Source organism: Ranitomeya imitator, chromosome 1 (genome assembly GCF_032444005.1).
Source record: "Ranitomeya imitator isolate aRanImi1 chromosome 1, aRanImi1.pri, whole genome shotgun sequence".
Taxonomy (NCBI): Eukaryota; Metazoa; Chordata; class Amphibia; order Anura; family Dendrobatidae; genus Ranitomeya; species Ranitomeya imitator.
In genome coordinates, this window is record NC_091282.1 from 1,073,109,252 (window position 1) to 1,073,130,765 (window position 21,514).

Here is a 21,514-nt window from a genome sequence, read left to right on the forward strand (position 1 = left end):
ACCCCCATCGTATTTCTCACTGATTTTACTAGGTTGTTTATGCCCTCAGTTGGAAAACAGACGAAGTCCTCTTCCTCTGAGGAATTAGATTGCTGAGAAATATCAGAGTCAACCTCCCCACTCTCCGCTGATGTGTCAGCTCTAGGAGAGGATGTTTTTCTCCTTCGTTTCTCCATATTTACTGAAGAAGTAGAACCACCTCCCAACGACTGAAGTTCTTCCCGAATTATGAGACGTATCTCATTCATTTTAACCGATCCTCCTGCCGTAAGGTGTTGTCTATACATGCCTGACACAGATTTTTAAGATAGGAGTCAGGCAGGGGTTCGGTACATATGGCACATTGTTTGTGCTTACTCTTCCCCGTCCTCTTTGCCTAGAAATAATATAAGCAAAGGAATCAATATAAGCTTCAGTGAAGCTATATACGCACTCACCCAGCGTAATATTTATACCGGCTGCGGAGATGTCTTAGCTTGGGGTGTGGAACGGGAGGATTTTCATCCTGATTTATCAGTGGAGTCACTTATTTTAGAGTGTCCACTATTCCTTTTCCTGGCTTCACCACTAGGAACTAATGGCTCTTCCATAGGGTGCACACTGACCTCCTCTTGGGACGACATAATGGCACACTGACTGCACTACTAACTTCCTTTTATAGTGCAGTAACTCCCTATACACACCCCCTTTCCTCTTTCTTTGTCCTTTTTTTTTTTTTTTTTTTTTTTTTATTACTCACAGGTCCGGCGTCAGGGTAATGGCACCGCATAGAGGAATCCAATATGGCGGTTCCCCCGGAAATGAAACTCTAACCTCGTGACCCCGGAAGTACCAGTCCTCCATTTTCGGGACGCCGACGCTACTGCGCATGCGCCCGCGTCTACAGTACATCGGAGGACGCCGCTGCAAGCGCTTCCCTTCACATCATGTCGCCTCTTACCTGGAGGGACAGGAGGGAAATCCGGACCACGGAATCATCACCCCGCCGCTCAGATGACATCAAGAGGGCGTCATGTACCTGCTCCCGGCCCGGCCAGATTAAGGTACCCCCGCAGTCAGCTCCTCACACAACGGTGTCCCAGCAGGGAGACCGTTGGTTACCTTCAGGCTGCATGTCAGCCGCACCAGATGAGGGGGGAGCCCGCAGGAACATTCCCCCGACACTGTCCACCTGCTCTGGGACCCCTGACGCTCAGCAGAGACGAACAGGCGGTAACCCAGGCAGGTCTTCCTCTTCTTAGCCATAGAGTCTTCTCTGTGGGTTCCCCTCTAGGAACAGGAAACCAACTGAGGAGCGAGGGGGGGCCGCCCCTTTTATCTCTCTGTAGGTTTCCTGTTCCTAGGGGCGGATCCCCTCTCTCTAGTGGGTGCTGTCGTTGCGAATAGAAAATGTACATTTCACACAGTAAGGTAGTAATGGAGTAAACTGGACAATTGTACAAAATTACAGAACATCTTTATTTTGAAAGGTTAGAAATTATACACATTCCAACTTCGTTACATTCAGCCTAAAAGTTTTTGATTTATGTTACATGTAATGCTTTTATCCAAAAGATAAAACCAAAAAATGGATTATGACATCTATTCAATAATGTTACAAATATACTTTATATTTATTCTGATTTAACACAATTAAGGCATTGTACGGCAAACAATGTGTAACATATTAGACTCCTGAAAGCAACATGGACTATGAGGACAGAGACGGCCATATAGCAGGGACGACGATTGCATCACAATCATTGGACTGGCCGTCGGCTCTTCTGGCATGAGTAAGACAGCTGTTTAGAAATACATGCTGTTATGCCGGGGTCAGGAAAGCCACCAGCCAGTCCGAGTGATGAGATAGTCGTCAGTGTTATACAGCCTAAGGGAAAGTTCACTTACTCCAATTATTGGACCTGTTGAATTGAGCAAGTAAAGTATTCAAGTTTTCCACATGAACACAATGGACCCGGCGTATGAAAAGTGTCAGTACTGAATATAACAACCAATCAGATTCAGATTTCCATCAGCGTGTTTGCTATAGACAACACTGGCACTTTACTTACAATAGTATGTATGCATTGCCAGAGCCGAGCTGCTGCTCTTATACTCCAGAGCTAAATTCACAATTCTGCCTGTTGTCAGGGTAAACAGCCAAGAAGCTTGTCATCCCTAACCGCTTAGCGGATCTCCTAAGGTGTGTTACCGGTTATACATCAGCCACATGTGTGACACCTGCTGTAAAAACTACACAACAATGGAAGTCATCGGAAAATAAGCAGAATTGTAATGAAGATTGAACTGTAGGAACAGAACAATATAAGGAAAGCAAAGTATTTACAAAGTTATTCAAGCTTTCTGGTACATTCATTGTGTATGTAAACTGTAATATGTTGCTATCTGATGGTGGCTATAGCCTTTAAAGGGAACCGGTCAGCATTTTCTTACCATAGTAAGTAGTGGAATGGCTGTATAGGTGCTTGTCCCCCAATAAATAAGATTCCTGTTTTGTAGAGATCTGATGTGCAAGTCAGGAGAAATCCATCATAGAATCTATATGCAAATCAGGTTGGAAGTGCACTGGGGGCTGGATCAATGATTGACACGCCCACAGTGCACTTTGAGCCCAATTATATGGCTTCTAAACTAGATTTCTCATGATTGACACATCAGATCTCTACAAAAAGACTAGTGGAGAGTAGCGCCAATGCAATCATATCACTACTTCCATATGCAAAAAACATGCGGCTAGGCTCCCTTTAAAGGCGTTGTCCAGGCATATGGTATTGATGACCTATCAAGGTCATTTATAGCAAATTGGTGGGGGTCTGCCACCTAGCACAAGCGGCGGCCTGTAGATCGATCAATACCGTATGTCCGATCAGCACAATCTTCAATGCCGTGTTAAAAGTGAACTTCCTCTTTAAGAATGATTTGAATTAAACCAAAACAATTTCCACACATATTACAGCAAACCTTAGACAATTTATGGATTATGAAAAGTAATAGCTGGGCCCACTCAGACTATTGTTATACGTTCACAATAAACTAAGAGACCGGCTAATATTATTATCATTCGTTAGTCCCTGGTAAAAACAAAGTAATTCAGCAAAGAGGAAATTCCAAATCTATTCCTGTGGTCTTAACATGAACAGACAAATAAATTAGACATGAACAAGTTATTGAAAACATTTTTTTCATTAAGAAATGCCAAAAAAAACGGAAGAACACAAGAGCATTGAAAGCAGATGGCATTGCGTTGGGTTGGATTTCTTTTCAAGCTGAAGACAACACACGTTCCTGGCCTCGGTAATAAAACGCTGCTGCGCGTATCAGTGACACCAGAAAAGCCATGTCCCAGCGCTAATAGGACAGCATGAACACATCAACAAAAAGGGAAAATATGGAACAGATTCCGGCTGTGCTGCTCTAGAAACGCTCAGTCTTCCAAGAAGTAATACGTACCTCATGTTCATACGGGATGGTGAAGACATGTGGACTTTCACATTGCATACCGATAGAAAATCATCATCTGTGTTTAAAAAAATACTTTTTTTGCAGCGGAATGGCTTAATTTGATGCAGACAGTCGAGCAGCAATATTTTGTATATGAGGATCCTGAGATATTTATTCATCATTGTCTAGGAAGAACAAAAAAAAGAACAAAAGTCAAAGAAGCAAACGGAGATGATGATATGGGGACATACACATTAACGCCAACATGAATAGCACATAGGAAGCACGCCAGACTTTGGGAAACACACCACACATACAGTTAAGGAAGTTAGTATTTGATCCCTTGCTGATTTTGTAAGTTTGCCCACTGACAAAGACATGAACAGTCTATAATTTTAAGGGTAGGTTAATTTTAACATTGAGAGATAAAATATCAAAAATAAAATCCAGAAAATCACATTGTATAAATTATATAAATTTATTTGCATTTTGCAGTGAGAAATAAGTATTTGATGCCTCTGTCAAACATGACTTAATACTTGGTGGCAAAACCTTTCTTGGCAAGCACAGCAGTCAGACTTCTTTTGTAGTTGATGAGGTTTGCGCGCATGTCAGGAGGAATTTTGGTCGACTCCTCTTTGCAGATCATCTCTAAATCATTAAGATTTTGAGGCTGTCGCTTGGCAACTTGGAGCTTCAACTCCCTCCATAAGTTTTCTATGGGATTAAGGTCTGGAGACTGGCTAGGCCACTCCATGACCTTAATGTGCTTCTTTTTTGAGCCACTCCTTTGTTGCCTTGGCTGTATGTTTTGGGTCATTGTCTTGCTGGAAGACCCAGCCACGACCTATTTTTAATTTCCTGGCAGAAGAAAGGAGATTGTCACTCATGATTTTACGATACATGTCTCCATCCATTCTCCCACTGATGCTGTGAAGTAGTCTTGTGCCCTTAGCAGAAAAACACCCCCAAAACATAATGTTTCCACCTCCATGCTTGACAGTGGGGACGGTGTTCTTTGGGTCATAGGCAGCATTTCTCTTCCTCCAAACACGGCGAGTTGAGTTAATGCCAAAGAGCTCAATTTTTGTCTCATCTGACCACAGCACCATCTCGCAATCACTCACAGAATCATCCGCGTGTTCATTGGTAAACTTCAGACGGGCCTGCACATGTGCCTTCTTGAGCAGGGGGACCTTGCGGGCACTGCAGGATTTTAAACCTTTACGGCGTAATATGTTACCAATGGTTTTCTTGGTGACTGTGGTCCCAGCTGCCTTGGGATAGTTAACAAGTTCCCCCTGTGTAGTTTTAGGCTGATCTCTCACCTTCCTCATGATCAAGGATACCCCATGAGGTGAGATTTTGCATGGTGACCCAGATCGATGTTGATTTTATTTTGTATTTCTTCCATTTTCTTACTATTGCACCAACAGTTGTCTCCTTTTCACCCAACATCTTACTTATGGTTTTGAAGTCAATTCCAGCTTAGTCCAGGTCTATGATGTTGTCCCTGACATCCTTATAAAGCTCTTTGGTCTTGTCCATGTTGTAGAAGTTAGAGTCTGACTGATGGAGTCTGTGGACAGGAATCTTTTATAAAGGTGACTATGTAAGACAGCCGTCTTTAATGCAGGTAACGAGTTGATTAGGAGCGTCTAACTGGTCTGTAGGAGCAAGAACTCTAAGGCTATTTGCACGTTGCGGATTTGACGCTGCGGATCTGCAGCAGTTTTTCATTAGTTTTACAGTAGCACGTTAACCTATGGAAAACAAAATCCGCTGTGCACATGCTGCGGAAAATTCCGCGCAGAAATGCTGCGGTTTATTTTCTGCAGCATGTCAATTCTTTGTGCGAATTCTGCAGCGTTTTACACCTGTTCCATAATTGGAATCCGCAGATGTCAAAACGCAGGCGAAATCCACATAAAAACCGCACAAAATCCGCAGGTAGGATTTTGCAGAATCCACACTGAAGAATCTGCAATAGAATTCGCAACGTGTGCACATAGCCTTAATGGTGGGTAGGGAATCAAATACTTATTTCTCACTGCAAAATGCAAATACATTTATATAATTTATACAATGTGATTTTCTGGATTTTATTTTTGATATTCTGTCTCTCAATGTTAAAATTAATCTACCCTTAAAATTATAGACTGTTCATGTCCTTATCCGTGGGCAAACTTACAAAATCAGCAAAGGATCAAATAATTATTTCATTCACTGTATACTATGGGCATCATTGTGCTATATTTATTCTTCAGTCTTTATTTACCAGTCATTTTTTCCCTCTCTTTTATTAGGCTGGAAAACCCTTTTAATTGATGAACATTTTGCTGAGCTTTCTTTACATGTCCATTAACAGAGAATTCTTCAGGCTTATATTGGTTGTACACTGGCCATCAGCCTTAAGAGATGGGTATGGAAGCTTCACAAAAGTTATCGGTATCCAATATATCACAATAGCCAATAGGAGTAGGCGAGAAAATCAGAACCAACCTTCTTGGTATGCTCCATCAGCCATGACAAGGCGGAGTATCCTGGGATATAAGTACAGGTGATCGCTGCCTAGAATATTTTGCATAACTGTTGAACATGTGTCAATGTTCTCATCTTCATCTTCATGTATAGCCTAAAAAAATAAATAAATAAACTCCTAAAAACACATAATAATTGCACAGAAAAATACACAATTAAATATAAAAAATATACTTTTTTTTTTTTTATTAATTTTGTATTATAGTATCTATGAATTAAGCACATTGTCAATTTGTACGAGCTGTAGCACTCCATGTCCATAGGTTTTATATAAATATCCACATATTCCATATAATGTTGTAAGCATGGCTCCCCCGGTCCCGCATGGCTCGGCTCCCCCAGTCCCGCACGGCTCGGCTACCCCCCTCCTCCTACTCACCCTCCTCGCTTCAAAGCTGCACCTCCGTTGGTATAGCGCGGCAGATCTTCCTGTGCTCAGCGGTCACATGGTACCGCTCATTAAGGTAATGAGTATGTGCTCCATGCCTATGGGAGTGGAGATGCGTGCATATTCATTACCTTAATGAGCGGTACCATGTGACTGCTCAGCACATGAAGAGCTGCCGGCACCGGGACGGAGATGCAGCGACGGTGCGAGGAAGGTGAGTATGATGTCTTCTGTTAGCCGGCTCCTGCCGCTGCTCCCCCTCCCCCACCGGTTTTCTGGACAATAACTCGTTTATAAGCCGAGGGGGTGTTTTCAGCACAAAAAAATGTCCTGAAAATCTCGGCTTAGGCTGCCTTCACACATCAGTTTTTTGCCGTCAGGCTCAATCCAGTGAATTCTGAAAAAAATGGATACGGCAAAAGTTGCTGCCGGATCCATTTTTTCTCATAGACTTGTATTAGCGACGTATTGCGACAGATGACCTCACGTTTCAGCCGTTTTTTGACGGATCAGTCAAAAATTGGTTTTCCAGCAGCCGGAAAAAACGGACATAGTAACGTTTTTTCTATCCGTCGAAAAAACCCTCTGGTACCGGATTCGTCAAATGACGGAATCCAGCGACGGATTCCGTTTTTTTTTTTTTTTTTTAACTGAGCATGCTCCAATTTTTTTTAGATCCAATTAGGCCTCTTTCACAATTCCATCTTTCATCTCTTGTCATAATGCGTTGTTTTGTGAAAAAAACGGATCCTGCAATTTTGCCCGCAGGATGCGTTTTTCTCATAGACTTGTATTAGCGACGGATTGTGACGGATGGCCTCACGTTTCATCCGTCGTGCACTGGATCCGTCGGAAAACTGCTGCCCGTCGGGCAGAGACAACGCACAGAGGAATGTTTTTTCTGCACGTTGGAAAATTGCACAGCGACGGATCCTGCGCTACTCGTTGTTGGCTATAATGGAAGCCTATGGACGCAGGATCCGTCGCTGACTGTGATAAGCAGGAATCCAGCGACATATGCCGTCTTTTCAAACTGAACATGCGCGGAAGAATTTTCCGTCAGGGAAATTCTCTCTCGTTTGCTCTTTTTACTATTAATGCTGCCTATGCAGCATCAATAGTAAAAAAAATATAATGTTAAAAAAAAAAAAAAAAAAAAAAAAAAAAAAAAAAATCGCAATATTCGCACAGCGTTACCGATGCTCGCGATGCTCCCAGCAGCTGCTGTTCCCAGTAATGCATTGCGAAATGACCCGATGATGTCACGGTCTCATCAGCAGTCAATGTAACGCAAGGCATTACTGGGAACTTTGAAGAGAAGGAATATAAACCAGCTCACCCGTGATGCATAAGCTGAGTTTCGGGAGCACGGACCCGCTGTGTCCAGGCGTGTAGAAATCAAAAGAAAAAAAAATGTCCAGTTTCACTGAATCCGTGAAAAAAAAATCATGATTAAGGGAGCTTAGTCTCCAGAAACGCGTTGAGATTCTTATCCATATGGTTTGTGCTGAAGTTTGTTTCCTCCATGTTTAAGTTTGTGAATTCACGGATTCGGTGAAGCGGGACATTTTTTTTCTTTTGCATTACTGGTAACGCCAGCTGCCGGGAGCATCGCGAGCATCGGTAATGCTGCGCAGGACGCCGGAAGGTGAGAATATTGCGATTTTTTATTTTGTTTTTTTATTTTTAACATGGGTTGTTTTATGTATGCACTGTAGCGTGGCTAAAGGATGTCTAATCGATGGGAGATATGTCCCTTATAGATGGCTTGCTACTGTGATGTAACCATAGCTACCTATATGTGTTTCAGGACCTGTGGTGATGTCACAACCACATGTCTGGTCATGTGATGGGTTCTGGGTGTGGTTAGACATATAAAAGAAAGCCTAATGCTTAACACAGGTAGATATGTGTGGAGGTGAAACCCTCCTGAGTGTGTTACGGCTTCAGGACTGAGCCGGATGAACTGGACACTTGTTTTTTCTTTGCCTGCACCAAAGGCTATTTGCTTTCTGTTGTTTTGTCATATGGTTTATGGAGTAATAAACCCAGTGAACTTTAAAGGAACCTGCCTCCTGAGTGTCAGCCGTCGCAGCTGAGTGAGTGGAACCCCTACAATTGGTGGAGAATGCGGGCAGCGTTCCCAGCGGAGAAGTGAGTTTATTTTTGAATGTCCTGGGTCAAGGCTGTTGCAAGCCAGCAAGCATTGCCGGAGAAAATGGAGGACTTGCTGAAACACTTGGTCCAGCAGGAGCAAAGGCAGCAAGAGACCAACAGGCTGTTGATGCAGCAGATACAACAGAGCCAGCAGGAGCAACGGCAGCAGTTACAACAGAGCCAGCAGCAGATGCAGCTTCTGGCACCCGCCATCCAGGGCAAGGCGAGCGCCCCAACCCCAGGTTTGGCTGATGACACCCACGTCCGAAAGACGGTAAGACGCGCGTTACAGAAAATGACTCCCGGGGATGATGTTGAGGCCTTCCTGACGGTGTTTGAGAGGGTCGCTGAGAGGGAAAAACTTCCGCCAGAGCAGTGGGCAGAGGTACTTGCGCCATACCTGACAGGAGTACCCCAGAAGGCGTACTATGATTTGACCTTGCAGGATGCCAAAGAGTATCACAAATTGAAAGCCGAGATTCTCGCACGTTTGGGGGTGATACTGACTGTCAGGGCACAGCGAGTTCACTCCTGGGGCTATCACCGGGACAAACCACCTCGTTCCCAAATGTTTGATCTGTTGCACCTGGTCCAGAAATGGCTGCAGCCAGAGTCATCTACGCCTGCTCAAATGGTAGAACGGGTGATGATGGATCGGTTTGTCCATTCCCTCCCGAGGCCTATACAGACTTGGGTTGCCCAGGGTGATCCCCAGAATGCCGACGAGCTGATCGGACTGGTTGAGAGATACCAAGGGTTGGAAGGCTCCTTCAGGAGGCAGCCCATGCCATACTGGGGGTCCCAGAAGGAAGCTGAGCCCCAAAAAGGGGTGGCGCGTCCAAGGTCACCAAGGGCGGGGGAGGTGGTGCCCAAGGTCCCTACGGGTGATATTGTTTGTTGGAGGTGCCACAAGCCAGGACATATAGCTGCCCGATGTTCCCAGACCACTGAGCAGATGGACTGTAGCATGGGACGCCGTTGTTCATACTATGCGTATCCAGCCTGCAGTGTGAACTCTCCGCCCAACGAGGGACCTCAAGCGTGTCCCGTAAAGGTGAACGGTCGAGCAGTAACGGCACTGTTAGACTCGGGGAGCCTAGTGACCCTGGTGAGGGCCACTTTTCCTCTCCACCTGCTCCCGGGAAAGAAGGTCGGAGTGCGGTGCATACATGGTGATGCAAAGGACTACCCTGTGGCCAGTGTGAACATTGAAACGACATGTGGCACGGAGTCCCACATAGTCGGCGTCGTTCAGGACTTGTTGCACCCTATAATTATTGGCCGGGATTTCTGTTTGTTTTGGGATTTGTGGGGGAAAGGTTCTGAGCTCCCTAGCAAGAGTAGGGAACCAGTGAACCCTGGAAGGGTGGTGCCACACCCAGAGTCAGACAGGTTTCCTTTTTGTGTCCTGGCTGGAGATGAGGAGGAAGTGTCCCCTGCATCTGACATTCTGGAGTTAGAGGTATCCGGTGAAAATTTTGGGACTGCCCAACATAGGGACCCCACTCTGAGGGAAGCCTTTAATAATGTCACAGTTATTGACGGGGTGGTACAGGAGCCGGGGGCAGACACAAGATTTCCCCATTTTCTAATGAGCAGGGAGTTGTTGTACCGGGTCACGAAAATAAGGGAGGAGTTGGTAGAGCAGTTGGTAGTGCCGGGTCCATATAGACGGAAGGTGTTGGACATGGCCCATTCACACATCTTGGGTGGACACCTAGGGGTGGAAAAAACGCAGGAACGGGTTGTGCAGAGGTTCTATTGGCCTGGGTGCCACCGGGAAATAGTGAACTATTGCAGGTCCTGCCCTACATGTCAGCTAACTGCTCCCACTCCTCATTTCCGAAACCCCCTTGTGTCACTGCCCATTATTGAGGTGCCATTCGAGAGAATTGCCATGGACTTGGTCGGTCCCTTAGTTAAATCAGCCCGGGGCCATCAGTATATATTAGTCATCCTGGACTATGCCACACGCTATCCTGAGGCAATTCCCTTGAGAAATTCTTCTTCAAAGAGTATAGCTCGCGAGTTGGTCCATGTCTTTTCCCGGACAGGTCTGCCGAAGGAGATCCTGACTGACCAGGGGACACCTTTCATGAGCAAGGTGATGAGGGAACTATGCAAAGCCCTGAAAATCTCCCAGTTGAGGACCTCGGTGTACCATCCCCAGTCAGATGGCCTTGTTGAGAGATTTAACAAGACACTGAAGAGCATGCTGAGAAAAGCTATAGAAAAAGACGGTAGAGACTGGGATTGTCTCTTACCCTATTTGCTGTTTTCCATTCGTGAAGTTCCACAGGCCTCCACAGGTTTCTCACCGTTTGAGCTTCTGTATGGCCGACATCCACGAGGACTCCTGGATATAGCCAAGGAAACCTGGGAAGCCGAAGTCACGCCCCACAGAAGCGTCATTGAGCATGTGGCCCTGATGCAGCAGAGGATTGCAAAGGTGATGCCTATCGTGAAAGAACACCTTCTCCAAGCACAAGAAGCTCAGGCCAGGGTCTACAACCGGTCTGCAAGAGTGAGGCAATTCAATCCGGGAGACCGAGTTCTTGTGTTAGTTCCGACAGTGGAAAGCAAGTTCTTGGCCAAATGGCAAGGGCCATATGAGGTTGTCGAGAAACTTGGTGAAGTAAACTATAAAGTTCACCAATCAGGAAGACGGAAACCATTCCAAGTATACCATGTCAACCTTATCAAGCCGTGGCAAGATAGAGAGCCGACAGTAACTCCATCGTTGTTAAGCAACCCAGAAGATGAGGTTGGAGCGGTTACTATAGCGGAGACGCTATCGGAGTCCCAGAAACAGCAATGCCGGGAGTTACTCCAGAAAAACAGGGACCTGTTTTCCGAGTTGCCTGGGTACACGAAGGTCATAGAGCATGAGGTCCTGACAGAGCCCCATGTGCGCGTGAACGTGAAGCCCTATAGAATTCCTGAGGCCCGTCGAGAAATAGTCTCCAAGGAAGTGGAGCGTATGTTGAAGCTTGGAGTCATTGAGGAATCCAAGAGCGGTTGGTCGAGCCCAATTGTCCTGGTCCCAAAACCTGATGGGGAGTGGAGATTTTGCAACGACTATAGGAAGTTGAATGAGGTCTCTAAGTTCGACGCATATCCCATGCCCCGCGTTGAGGAGCTCATCGAAAGGCTTGGGCCCGCCAGGTACATAACCACCTTGGATTTGACGAAGGGGTATTGGCAGATCCCCATGGCACAGGAAGCCAAGGAGAAGACGGCGTTTTCTACACCAGATGGGTGCTTCCAGTATGTCCGGATGCCATTTGGCCTACAGGGAGCTCCGGCCACCTTCCAAAGGGCTATGGATAGAGTCCTTGCACCCCACAAGGCATACGCTGCTGCGTACCTAGATGATATCGTCATCTTTAGCCCGGACTGGGAGAGTCATCTGGAGAAAGTCCAAGCGGTGTTTGATGCTATAAGAGAGGCCGGATTTACAATAAACCCGAAGAAGTGTGCATTGGGTAAAGAAGAAGCTAAGTACCTTGGATACATAGTGGGTCATGGAGAAATAAAACCCCAAATCAGTAAAGTGGAGGCAATTCAAACATGGCCAAAACCAGTTTCCAAGAAGCAAGTTAAAGCCTTTCTGGGAATCGTGGGATATTACAGGAGGTTCATCCCAAACTTCGCCACAATGGCGGCGCCTCTGACTGACCTGCTAAAAGGGACAAAATCAGTAATGGTTAAGTGGTCCGAAGAAACAGATTCAGCCTTCCAAGAAATGAAAGAGGCTTTATGTAAGCAACCCGTTCTGATGGCCCCAAACTTCAAGAAAGAGTTTATTCTTCAAACAGATGCCTCAGATGTTGGGGTGGGAGCAGTCCTTTCCCAAGAACTACATGGAGAGGAGCATCCTGTTCTCTATCTGAGTAGGAAGCTGTCCTCGTCTGAAAAGAACTACTCAGTCGTTGAAAAGGAGTGCTTGGCCATAAAATGGGCAGTCGACACATTACGGTACTATTTGCTGGGACGTAAATTTAGACTGATATCCGACCATGCCCCACTTAGGTGGATGAGGGAAACGAAGGGTAGAAATGCTAGGGTCACCCGTTGGTTCTTAGCCCTGCAGGACTTCTGTTTCCATGTGGAACATAGGGCCGGAAAGCTGCACGGTAATGCTGATGCCCTGTCAAGAATCCCTTGTCTAGTGGGAGAAAGTGCCAAGCCCCACGGCTTTAGGCAGAGGGGGGAGGTATGTAGCGTGGCTAAAGGATGTCTAATCGATGGGAGATATGTCCCTTATAGATGGCTTGCTACTGTGATGTAACCATAGCTACCTATATGTGTTTCAGGACCTGTGGTGATGTCACAACCACATGTCTGGTCATGTGATGGGTTCTGGGTGTGGTTAGACATATAAAAGAAAGCCTAATGCTTAACACAGGTAGATATGTGTGGAGGTGAAACCCTCCTGAGTGTGTTACGGCTTCAGGACTGAGCCGGATGAACTGGACACTTGTTTTTTCTTTGCCTGCACCAAAGGCTATTTGCTTTCTGTTGTTTTGTCATATGGTTTATGGAGTAATAAACCCAGTGAACTTTAAAGGAACCTGCCTCCTGAGTGTCAGCCGTCGCAGCTGAGTGAGTGGAACCCCTACAGCACGCATACACAACAGGTGCACATAGTCTCGACGAGTCCGTCAGAAAAGCGGGCCCAGTGCACCCGTTTTTTACAATCTGCACAGGATCCATCATTTCAACATTTTGACGGATCCTGTGCAGATTGTAAAAACGGAAGTGTGAAAGAGGCCTTAGCTGGATCAGCTAGTCGGATCTGGCAAAAAAACCGGATCCGTCGCATCAGTTTTTCACAATCTGTGGCAGATCTGTTTTTTCAACATTCGACAGATTGTGCTTGACGGCAAAAACTGATGTGTGAAAGCAGCCTAATACACGAGTATATACGGTAAATACATTTTATAGATTAAAAGATTAAATTGGTTTACGCAGTCATAATTAAATTAATAGAAAGATGTAAATTGTAATGAATAATTTTCCTTTTTTTATCATGCAGAGTTACTTTCTGATCAGAAATTCAAGGTAGCATATACTGTATTTCATACGGTTATGGAAATTAAATATTATACAAGATTAAGATTACAACAGTGCAATAGTGCAATCTAATGTGAAAAACTCATTTAACGTGTTCCGGACCACCTATAGAATTTAAATATCTGACACAGCCGGACTCCCCATAGAAAAGGTAGAGACAGTTTATTACCATCTCTGCCTTCCTGATTGCTGTGTACACAGTGCTGAACAAGCACTTTGTATTTAGTATCAGAAGTACTGACAGAACTCGCACCTGAGGATCCAGGGACCTTATGATTATTGGGTTTAGGACGGGAGCCGGATCTGCTGGGTCCTAGGAGGACGAATCAGCTCTGCCATGGAGGCTGAGAGCTGAATTTACCCTGTAACTGGCACTAATTTACTGGCCCCAGTTACACAGGAAATCAGATATAATAAGGATTTAAATGTGGTAATGCCTATAAAAAAGTCTTTTATGACCCTGTGGTGGGCACAATGTGCGAAATAAATGAAAAGCTAATATAAAAGCAGGGAAAGGGGGAAGATCCAAATGAGAAAGGTTTTTTTCTGTTTTGTTTTTATAACTCTTTAAACTGTAACTATGAAATAAAGTGCCTGGACATGGACAAGGAAAAATGGCAGAGTCTTGAAATGGTTAATGACATATCAGGATCACATCATCAAAACCCGATAGCTAGCTATCTTCAATACACCTATCCCTTCCACGCTACAATACAGAAATATTACTGAGTACGATTTATGAAAGCACCTCGCCTAACTGAAGGAAACTTTGATGACAGTATAATATTTCATTTCTTAGAGCAGAAATGTTACCTTTATTTTGTTGTAAACCTCAATGAACTTCTCAAACCCAATCTCTTGCTCTAATTTAAGCCTCAGTTCCTCCAGGTGGCCGAAAACACTGTCGCCTTCATCGTATTCATTCTCGAAATCCTCGCTGCTGTCATCTGCACAGACGCAAGAAATGTTTTAATGTTGTGAAAACCGACACAGGGAGAACAGCGCGCTGGCAGTATCAGAGCGGTACCTGAATGCCATTCTTCATTAATTGCACTTTCACTGCTTGGCTGATTGTCCTCATCCTCTACGTCAGCCTCCTCCTCATTATTTTCCTCTTCAGTCATTTTATTTTTATCTTCATTTATGGCGTCTTCAGCTCCACAGTAATCTTCATTGGACTCCTCCCGTAGTAACTGCTCCATTGACGCTTGTAGTTCCTGAAGATCTCTGTCGGTCTCACCAAACATACTGCAAAGCATAAAAAACTATTAGATGGAAGAGGTTTATGTTCAAGGTAAAAAAAATAATAACAACCAGAAACTACAATAAAGAGCTTCTCTCAGCACAATCCTGCACTGCGGGGCTGCGCACAACCGGATTTACGGTTACGGCCGCTACTTCCTTCCTGCCAGTGGGACGCCTGACCTGAACTTGCCTCATACAGTATATACCTTTTAGGCAGTTCGTTCAGGTCTGGAGACTCACCGTCAGGTCTGAAATTCACAGCGGTCTTTATGTATCATACATGGGGATGTCCAAATTACAAAAAAAAAAAAAACAGAGTAAATGCAGCAAAATAAAAAAATTTAACGTTTGCATCTCGGCTTTGGGAAAATGGCCGCCGCGATCTCTTGTGCGCACGCGCGGCATCCCGCGGCCATTTTCCTGAAGCCCCGTGCAGCAGAGCCCTCCATCTGCGCACGCGCGGCCCCAGGAAGATGGCCGCCCCCACCGATGAAAGGGATGACAGCGCAGATCGCGCGCTGTGTCTTCACGTGGGCGCAGGGAATTCGGATCTTAGACATGCGCACACCACTACGCCACCAACGGAAAGCTGGGGAAGAAAAGAGCGCTGTGAACACGCCCACCTGACCAGACCAGCCTGATTGACAGGCGAAAACGGCGACTTTGGTAATGTATTTCTCAGCATACATGGGGAATCGGGGTACACTACATACACTATAGTAACGCACAGCGCAGGACCTATTTAACAGTATTTATATCTCAATCTGAAAAAACGGGGTGACAGGTTCCCTTTAAATGGAAACCTTTCCGGTGGTAATTACATGAAGAGTCCTCCAAATAGCATATTAAAACTGGAGAGGGACAGCAGTGGGAGAGAAGTCCACATCCACAGCTGTACCGGTGTCAGCCCATGATAGTGACAACCCTTCCATACAAATATAAAATGGCACCAGTTATGGTGGAGATCCAAGCAATGGGGATTCTTAATGAATCCAAGTGATTTGGAAGCTTCCATTTGTACATTCACGGATAACAATATAAATATAATATTGGCATTCTTTATGCAGTTTTACTGGTCAGCATGTATGAAAAGCTTGAAAATATTGGAAAAAAAATATCTGGTCATTTGTTATATTGTATAATTCTGTGTAATTCCCTAACGATCTATGACATACATTTTCATCATAGGTCGCTAAGGAAAATATGAAGCCGGATGAGGAGCAGAGCTTGCTTGTATGAATGATGCGCTTCCGGCCGGCGTGTTAAATCCTGCTGTCAGATATTCAGTTTTCATAGAATCATAGAATGTTACAGTTGGAAGGGACCTCCGGGGTCATCGTGTCCAACCCCAGCTCAATGCAGGAGTCACCAAACCATCTCGGACAGATGTATGACAGTGGGAGGAAAAAATGGGGAAAAAAGAAAATATTTTAAAGAAATAGATCCTCCTCACGGTCATTCTCATATACACTGTCCACATATTAAATAATGCACTTATATTTTTCATGTATTTCTATGTTTTCCCTTTTTTATATACCAATTATCTATTGACTTTACCCTAATTCGGTTTATATCTTTTCCTTTTTTCAGGTATCCCATCATATTTAGCTTTAAATCAATGTATTGGTTTGCCCTCCTTGGGTGTCCTCTTCCAACATGGTTGCGGGGTCGTTGTGCGCTGCCCGCGCATGTGCGTTCCTCTCTCTCGAACCCATGACGCTAGTTGCTGAACTGCGACCTACGGTCGCGTTTCGGTGACGCACGTTCGGTGGCGGGAGTGACGGTGGGACGCATGCATTGTGCTGTATGGCGCCCCATAATGTGACGTCCTTGATTGCAGGTATAACCAGCTGTGTACATCCTATTTAAGTGACTCACTCCCTCTCCACCTCACTCCCTGACGAAGCGGTAGCGAAACGCGCGTTGGGAGTTGGTGGAGGGGGACGTGGTGTGCTCCACTTGGTTAGTATGCTTCACTTTCAATCCGGAAGATGAGATTTATTATATCTGTCTACTGCTCTTTCTAACCCATATACCTGTGTTGGGAGATCACACTCTCCACTGGCTCCAATAGGATTTCATATAACTTGGCTTTGTGCAATATCACCCCTTGATGAATTGATTATTTAGATTGGTCCCTATTGGGGTAATATATGGTTTTATTTTTTTAAATTCTCTTTATCAAATATGTACCTTTATATGATCAAGTGAAAGATATATTTGCACAATGCACTTTATGCTGTATAACTGTATGTATTTTCCCGTTGTCTGCACATTCTCATGCATTTACACTAGATGTGATCAGTTTTGTTTATATTTGAGTACAATTGTGATTCATTTTTGACATCCATAATTACTGTCAAGACTTGGATCATGTTTACATGTTAAGTACACCCATTCCTCGCCCCCTTATTATTTTAACCTTTCCCTCCCCCACTTTTTTACATGGTGTTGTGTTTTTATTGCTCAATACAATTTGTTATTCGATTAATATATCATAGTTGCCTAATTTTTTTTTTTACTAATTTTGTAGGTTTTCAGTTTGTAAGCTCATAGGTATTTACTAGTGTTTTAGTTTTGGTATTTCTTTCTGTGTAGGTTCAGATATCTGTCCAGCCTCTGTTTGAAGGCGTCCATTGACGGAGAGCTCACCACTTCTCGTGGCAGTCTGTTCCACTCATTGCTCACTCTCACTGTCAAAAGGTTTTTTCTAATATCTAAGGCCTTCTTCACACTTCAGTTTTTTTTGTTTCAGTCAAAATCCATCGTTTTGTGAAAAAAAACGGATCCAGCGAATTTGCCCCCTGGATCCGTCTTTTTCTCATAGACTTGTATTAGCGACGGATTACGACGGATGGCCTCACATTTTGTCCGTCGTGCGCTGGATCCGTCAGAATTTGTTTATCCATTGTCTGGAGAGGACGGACAAAGTAATGTTTTTTGTCTGCGTTGAAAAGTCGGACAGCAACGGATCCAGCGGCGTCCGTCATTGGCTAGAATGGAAGCCTATGGGCGCAGGATCCGTCGCTGTCCGTCAAATGACAGAATTCCGTGACGGATTCCGTTTTTTTACACTGAGCATGCTCCAAATCTGTATTTATTAGCCAATTGGCCAGACAGCCCCAAATCTATATAAACCTGCCATGTGGCTTCATTCCTCAATGTGCCAGCAAGAAGCATACAAGCAAGAAGCCTGCCAGCAACCTGCCTGATGGATAGATGCATAGATGGTCACAATATTTGCTAAAACTCCTTCCATTTCTGCCATTTGCTCTACAACCTCTCAAAGACGGGGTGTTAAAACACTCAATGTATAGGTTACCATTATTTTCCAGTAGCCGATCACATTTGGGAGCCTCCCATTTGAAGATATGAAAAACGGATCCGTCGAAAAAATGGAAGAAACGGATGAAAAAACGGATGCGACGGACCAGGTTTTTACATTTTTTGCTATTTTTGACGAATTCGTTGCGACAACGGATTTTGACTGACGCCAGAACACTGAAGTGTGAAAGAGGGCTAATCTGTATTTTCTCCCTTTCAGTGTCATTCCATTGCGTCTGGTGTTTCCATGTGCAAATGATAATAAGGATGATCCCTTTAGATACAGGTCCTTCTCAAAAAATTAGCATATAGTGTTAAATTTCATTATTTACCATAATGTAATGATTACAATTAAACTTTCATATATTATAGATTCATTATCCACCAACTGAAATTTGTCAGGTCTTTTATTGTTTTAATACTGATGATTTTGGCATACAACTCCTGATAACCCAAAAAACCTGTCTCAATAAATTAGCATATCAAGAAAAGGTTCTCTAAACGACCTATTACCCTAATCTTCTGAATCAACTAATTAACTCTAAACACATGCAAAAGATACCTGAGGCTTTTATAAACTCCCTGCCTGGTTCATTACTCAAAACCCCCATCATGGGTAAGACTAGCGACCTGACAGATGTCAAGAAGAAGGCCATCATTGACACCCTCAAGCAAGAGGTAAGACCCAGAAAGAAATTTCTCAACAAATAGGCTGTTCCCAGAGTGCTGTATCAAGGCACCTCAATGGTAAGTCTGTTGGAAGGAAACAATGTGGCAGAAAACGCTGTACAACGAGAAGAGGAGACCGGACCCTGAGGAAGATTGTGGAGAAGGACAGATTCCAGACCTTGGGGAACCTGAGGAAGCAGTGGACTGAGTCTTGTGTGGAAACATCCAGAGCCACCGTGCACAGGCGTGTGCAGGAAATGGGCTACAGGTGCCGCATTCCCCAGGTAAAGCCACTTTTGAACCATAAACAGCGGCAGAGGCGCCTGACCTGGGCTACAGAGAAGCAGCACTGGACTGTTGCTAAGTGGTCCCAAGTACTTTTTTCTGATGAAAGCAAATTTTGCATGTCATTTGGAAATCAAGGTGCCAGAGTCTGGAGGAAGACTGGGGAGAAGGAAATGCCAAAATGCCTGAAGTCCAGTGTCAAGTACCCACAGTCAGTGATGGTGTGGGGTGCCATGTCAGCTGCTGGTGTTGGTCCACTGTGTTTCATCAAGGGCAGGGTCAATGCAGCTAGCTATCAGGAGATTTTGGAGCACTTCATGCTTCCATCGGCTGAAATGCTTTATGGAGATGAAGATTTCATTTTTCAGCACGACCTGGCACCTGCTCACAGTGCCAAAACCACTGGTAAATGGTTTACTGACCATGGTATTACTGTGCTCAATTGGCCTGCCAACTCTCCTGACCTGAACCCCATAGAGAATCTGTGGGATATTGTGAAGAGAAAGTTGAGAGACGCAAGACCCAACACTCTGGATGAGCTTAAGGCCGCTATTGAAGCATCCTGGGCCTCCATAACATCTCAGCAGTGTCACAGGCTGATTGCCTCCATGCCACGCCGCATTGAAGCAGTCATTTCTGCCAAAGGATTCCCGACCAAGTATTGAGTGCATAACTGAACATTATTATTTGTTGGTTTTTTTGTTTGTTATTAAAAAACACTTTTATTTGATTGGATGGGTGAAATATGCTAATTTATTGAGACAGGTTTTTTGGGTTATCAGGAGTTGTATGCCAAAATCATCAGTATTAAAACCATAAAAGACCTGACAAATTTCAGTTGGTGGATAATGAATCTATAATATATGAAAGTTTAATTGTAATCATTACATTATGGTAAATAATGAAATTAAAACACTATATGCTAATTTTTTGAGAAGGACCTGTATTTGTAGACCAAAATTAAGTCTGTTAGAGAGAAAACAACAGGGCCTACCATCTTCTTTGTATGTCAGCTAGATGCAGGATAGATAAATGAACTGCCGCTGGTTGCCGGGAATTTTGCTGGTGTGCTCAGCAGTAGTAGACAAAATCTGAGAAATTCGGCAAGTCCAAATGGAAGTAGATAAATGTAAAGTCTTTAATGAAAATCCATAAAACCACAAACTAGTTCAGGTAATACATTAAAATCTTCTGACATGTTTCTGACAACTGCCCTTAGTCATAGGATACAGCACAATGAACATGTGAAAGTATTTATACATAAATGGACCAATTACTGAAAGTATTGGAAACAACCTATAGCGAGCCTTTATGTATAAACACGTCTATGATAAAGGGCGGTTGCCAGAAACGTGTCAGAAGATTTTAGTGTATTACCTGAACTAGTTTGTGTTTTTATGGATTTTCAATAAAGACATTTTACTTTTATCTATTTCCGTTTGGACGTGCCGAATTTCTAAAATTTTGTCTATTAAGTCTCTTAGCCTTTTTTTGCAAGCTAAACGTTCCCAGATCTTTTAACCATTCCTCGTAGGACACAGTTTGCAGTCCACTGAGCATCCTGGTAGCTCTTCTTTGAACTTGCTCCAGTTTTTCATTGTCTTCTTTAAAATGTGGTGCCCAGAACTGGACCCAGTATTCCAGATGAAATCTGACCAAGGAGGAGTAGAGGGGGATAATTACCTCACATGATCTATGCTTCTCTTAATACATCACAGAACTGGGTTTGCCTTTTTTTACTGCTGCATCGCACTGTTGACTCGTGCAGTCTGTGATCTGTTAGTATACCTAAGTCTATTCCCCGCAAATGCTGCTCCCCATATCTCTTCTTCCCACTCTGTAGATATCATTTTCGTTTTTCTTGCCCAGGTGTAGTATTTTCTTCCTGTTAAATACTATTCTATTAGTCGCTGCCCATTGTTCAATCTTATCTAGATCCTTCTGAATCCTTAAGGTACCTTCACACTCAGCGACGCTGCAGCGATACCGACAACGATGTCGATCGCTGCAGCGTCGCTGTTTGGTCGCAGGAGAGCTGTCACACAGACAGCTCTCCAGCGACCAACGATCCCGAAGTCCCCGGGTAACCAGGGTAAACATCGGGTTACTAAGCGCAGGGCCGCGCTTAGTAACCCGATGTTTACCCTGGTTACCAGCGTAAAACAGGGATTTTTGTGTTACTCACCGTAAAATCCTTTTCTCCGAGTCATTCATTGGGGGACACAGGACTGTGGGTGTATGCTATTGCCGCCAGGAGGCTGACACTAAGTAGACAAAAAAAAAAAAATTAGCTCCTCCTCCATAGTATACACCTTGCCACTGGCCCTGACAGCTCCAGTTTGGTGCACAAGCAGTAGGAGATAGAGAAAAAACAAAACAGCATTAGAG

At 44.3% G+C, this 21,514-nt stretch overlaps 1 protein-coding gene across 4 annotated transcripts in view; it reads right to left on the reverse strand.

Annotated features, from left to right (window-relative positions):
- Positions 1–1,444: 1,444 nt before the first annotated feature.
- Positions 1,445–21,514, reverse strand: part of NEK1 (NIMA related kinase 1) — a 195,962-nt gene continuing 175,892 nt past the window's right edge. For all 4 annotated transcript variants that reach the window (XM_069744213.1, XM_069744211.1, XM_069744212.1 and 1 more), the window contains 4 exons: positions 14,631–14,851; positions 14,417–14,550; positions 5,944–6,076; positions 1,445–3,626 (listed from right to left, as the gene is read on the reverse strand). In XM_069744213.1, coding sequence (XP_069600314.1) covers positions 3,613–3,626; positions 5,944–6,076; positions 14,417–14,550; positions 14,631–14,851 — 502 coding nt within the window. In that variant the 3' untranslated portion in view covers positions 1,445–3,612. The remainder of the gene's footprint in view (positions 3,627–5,943; positions 6,077–14,416; positions 14,551–14,630; positions 14,852–21,514) is intronic.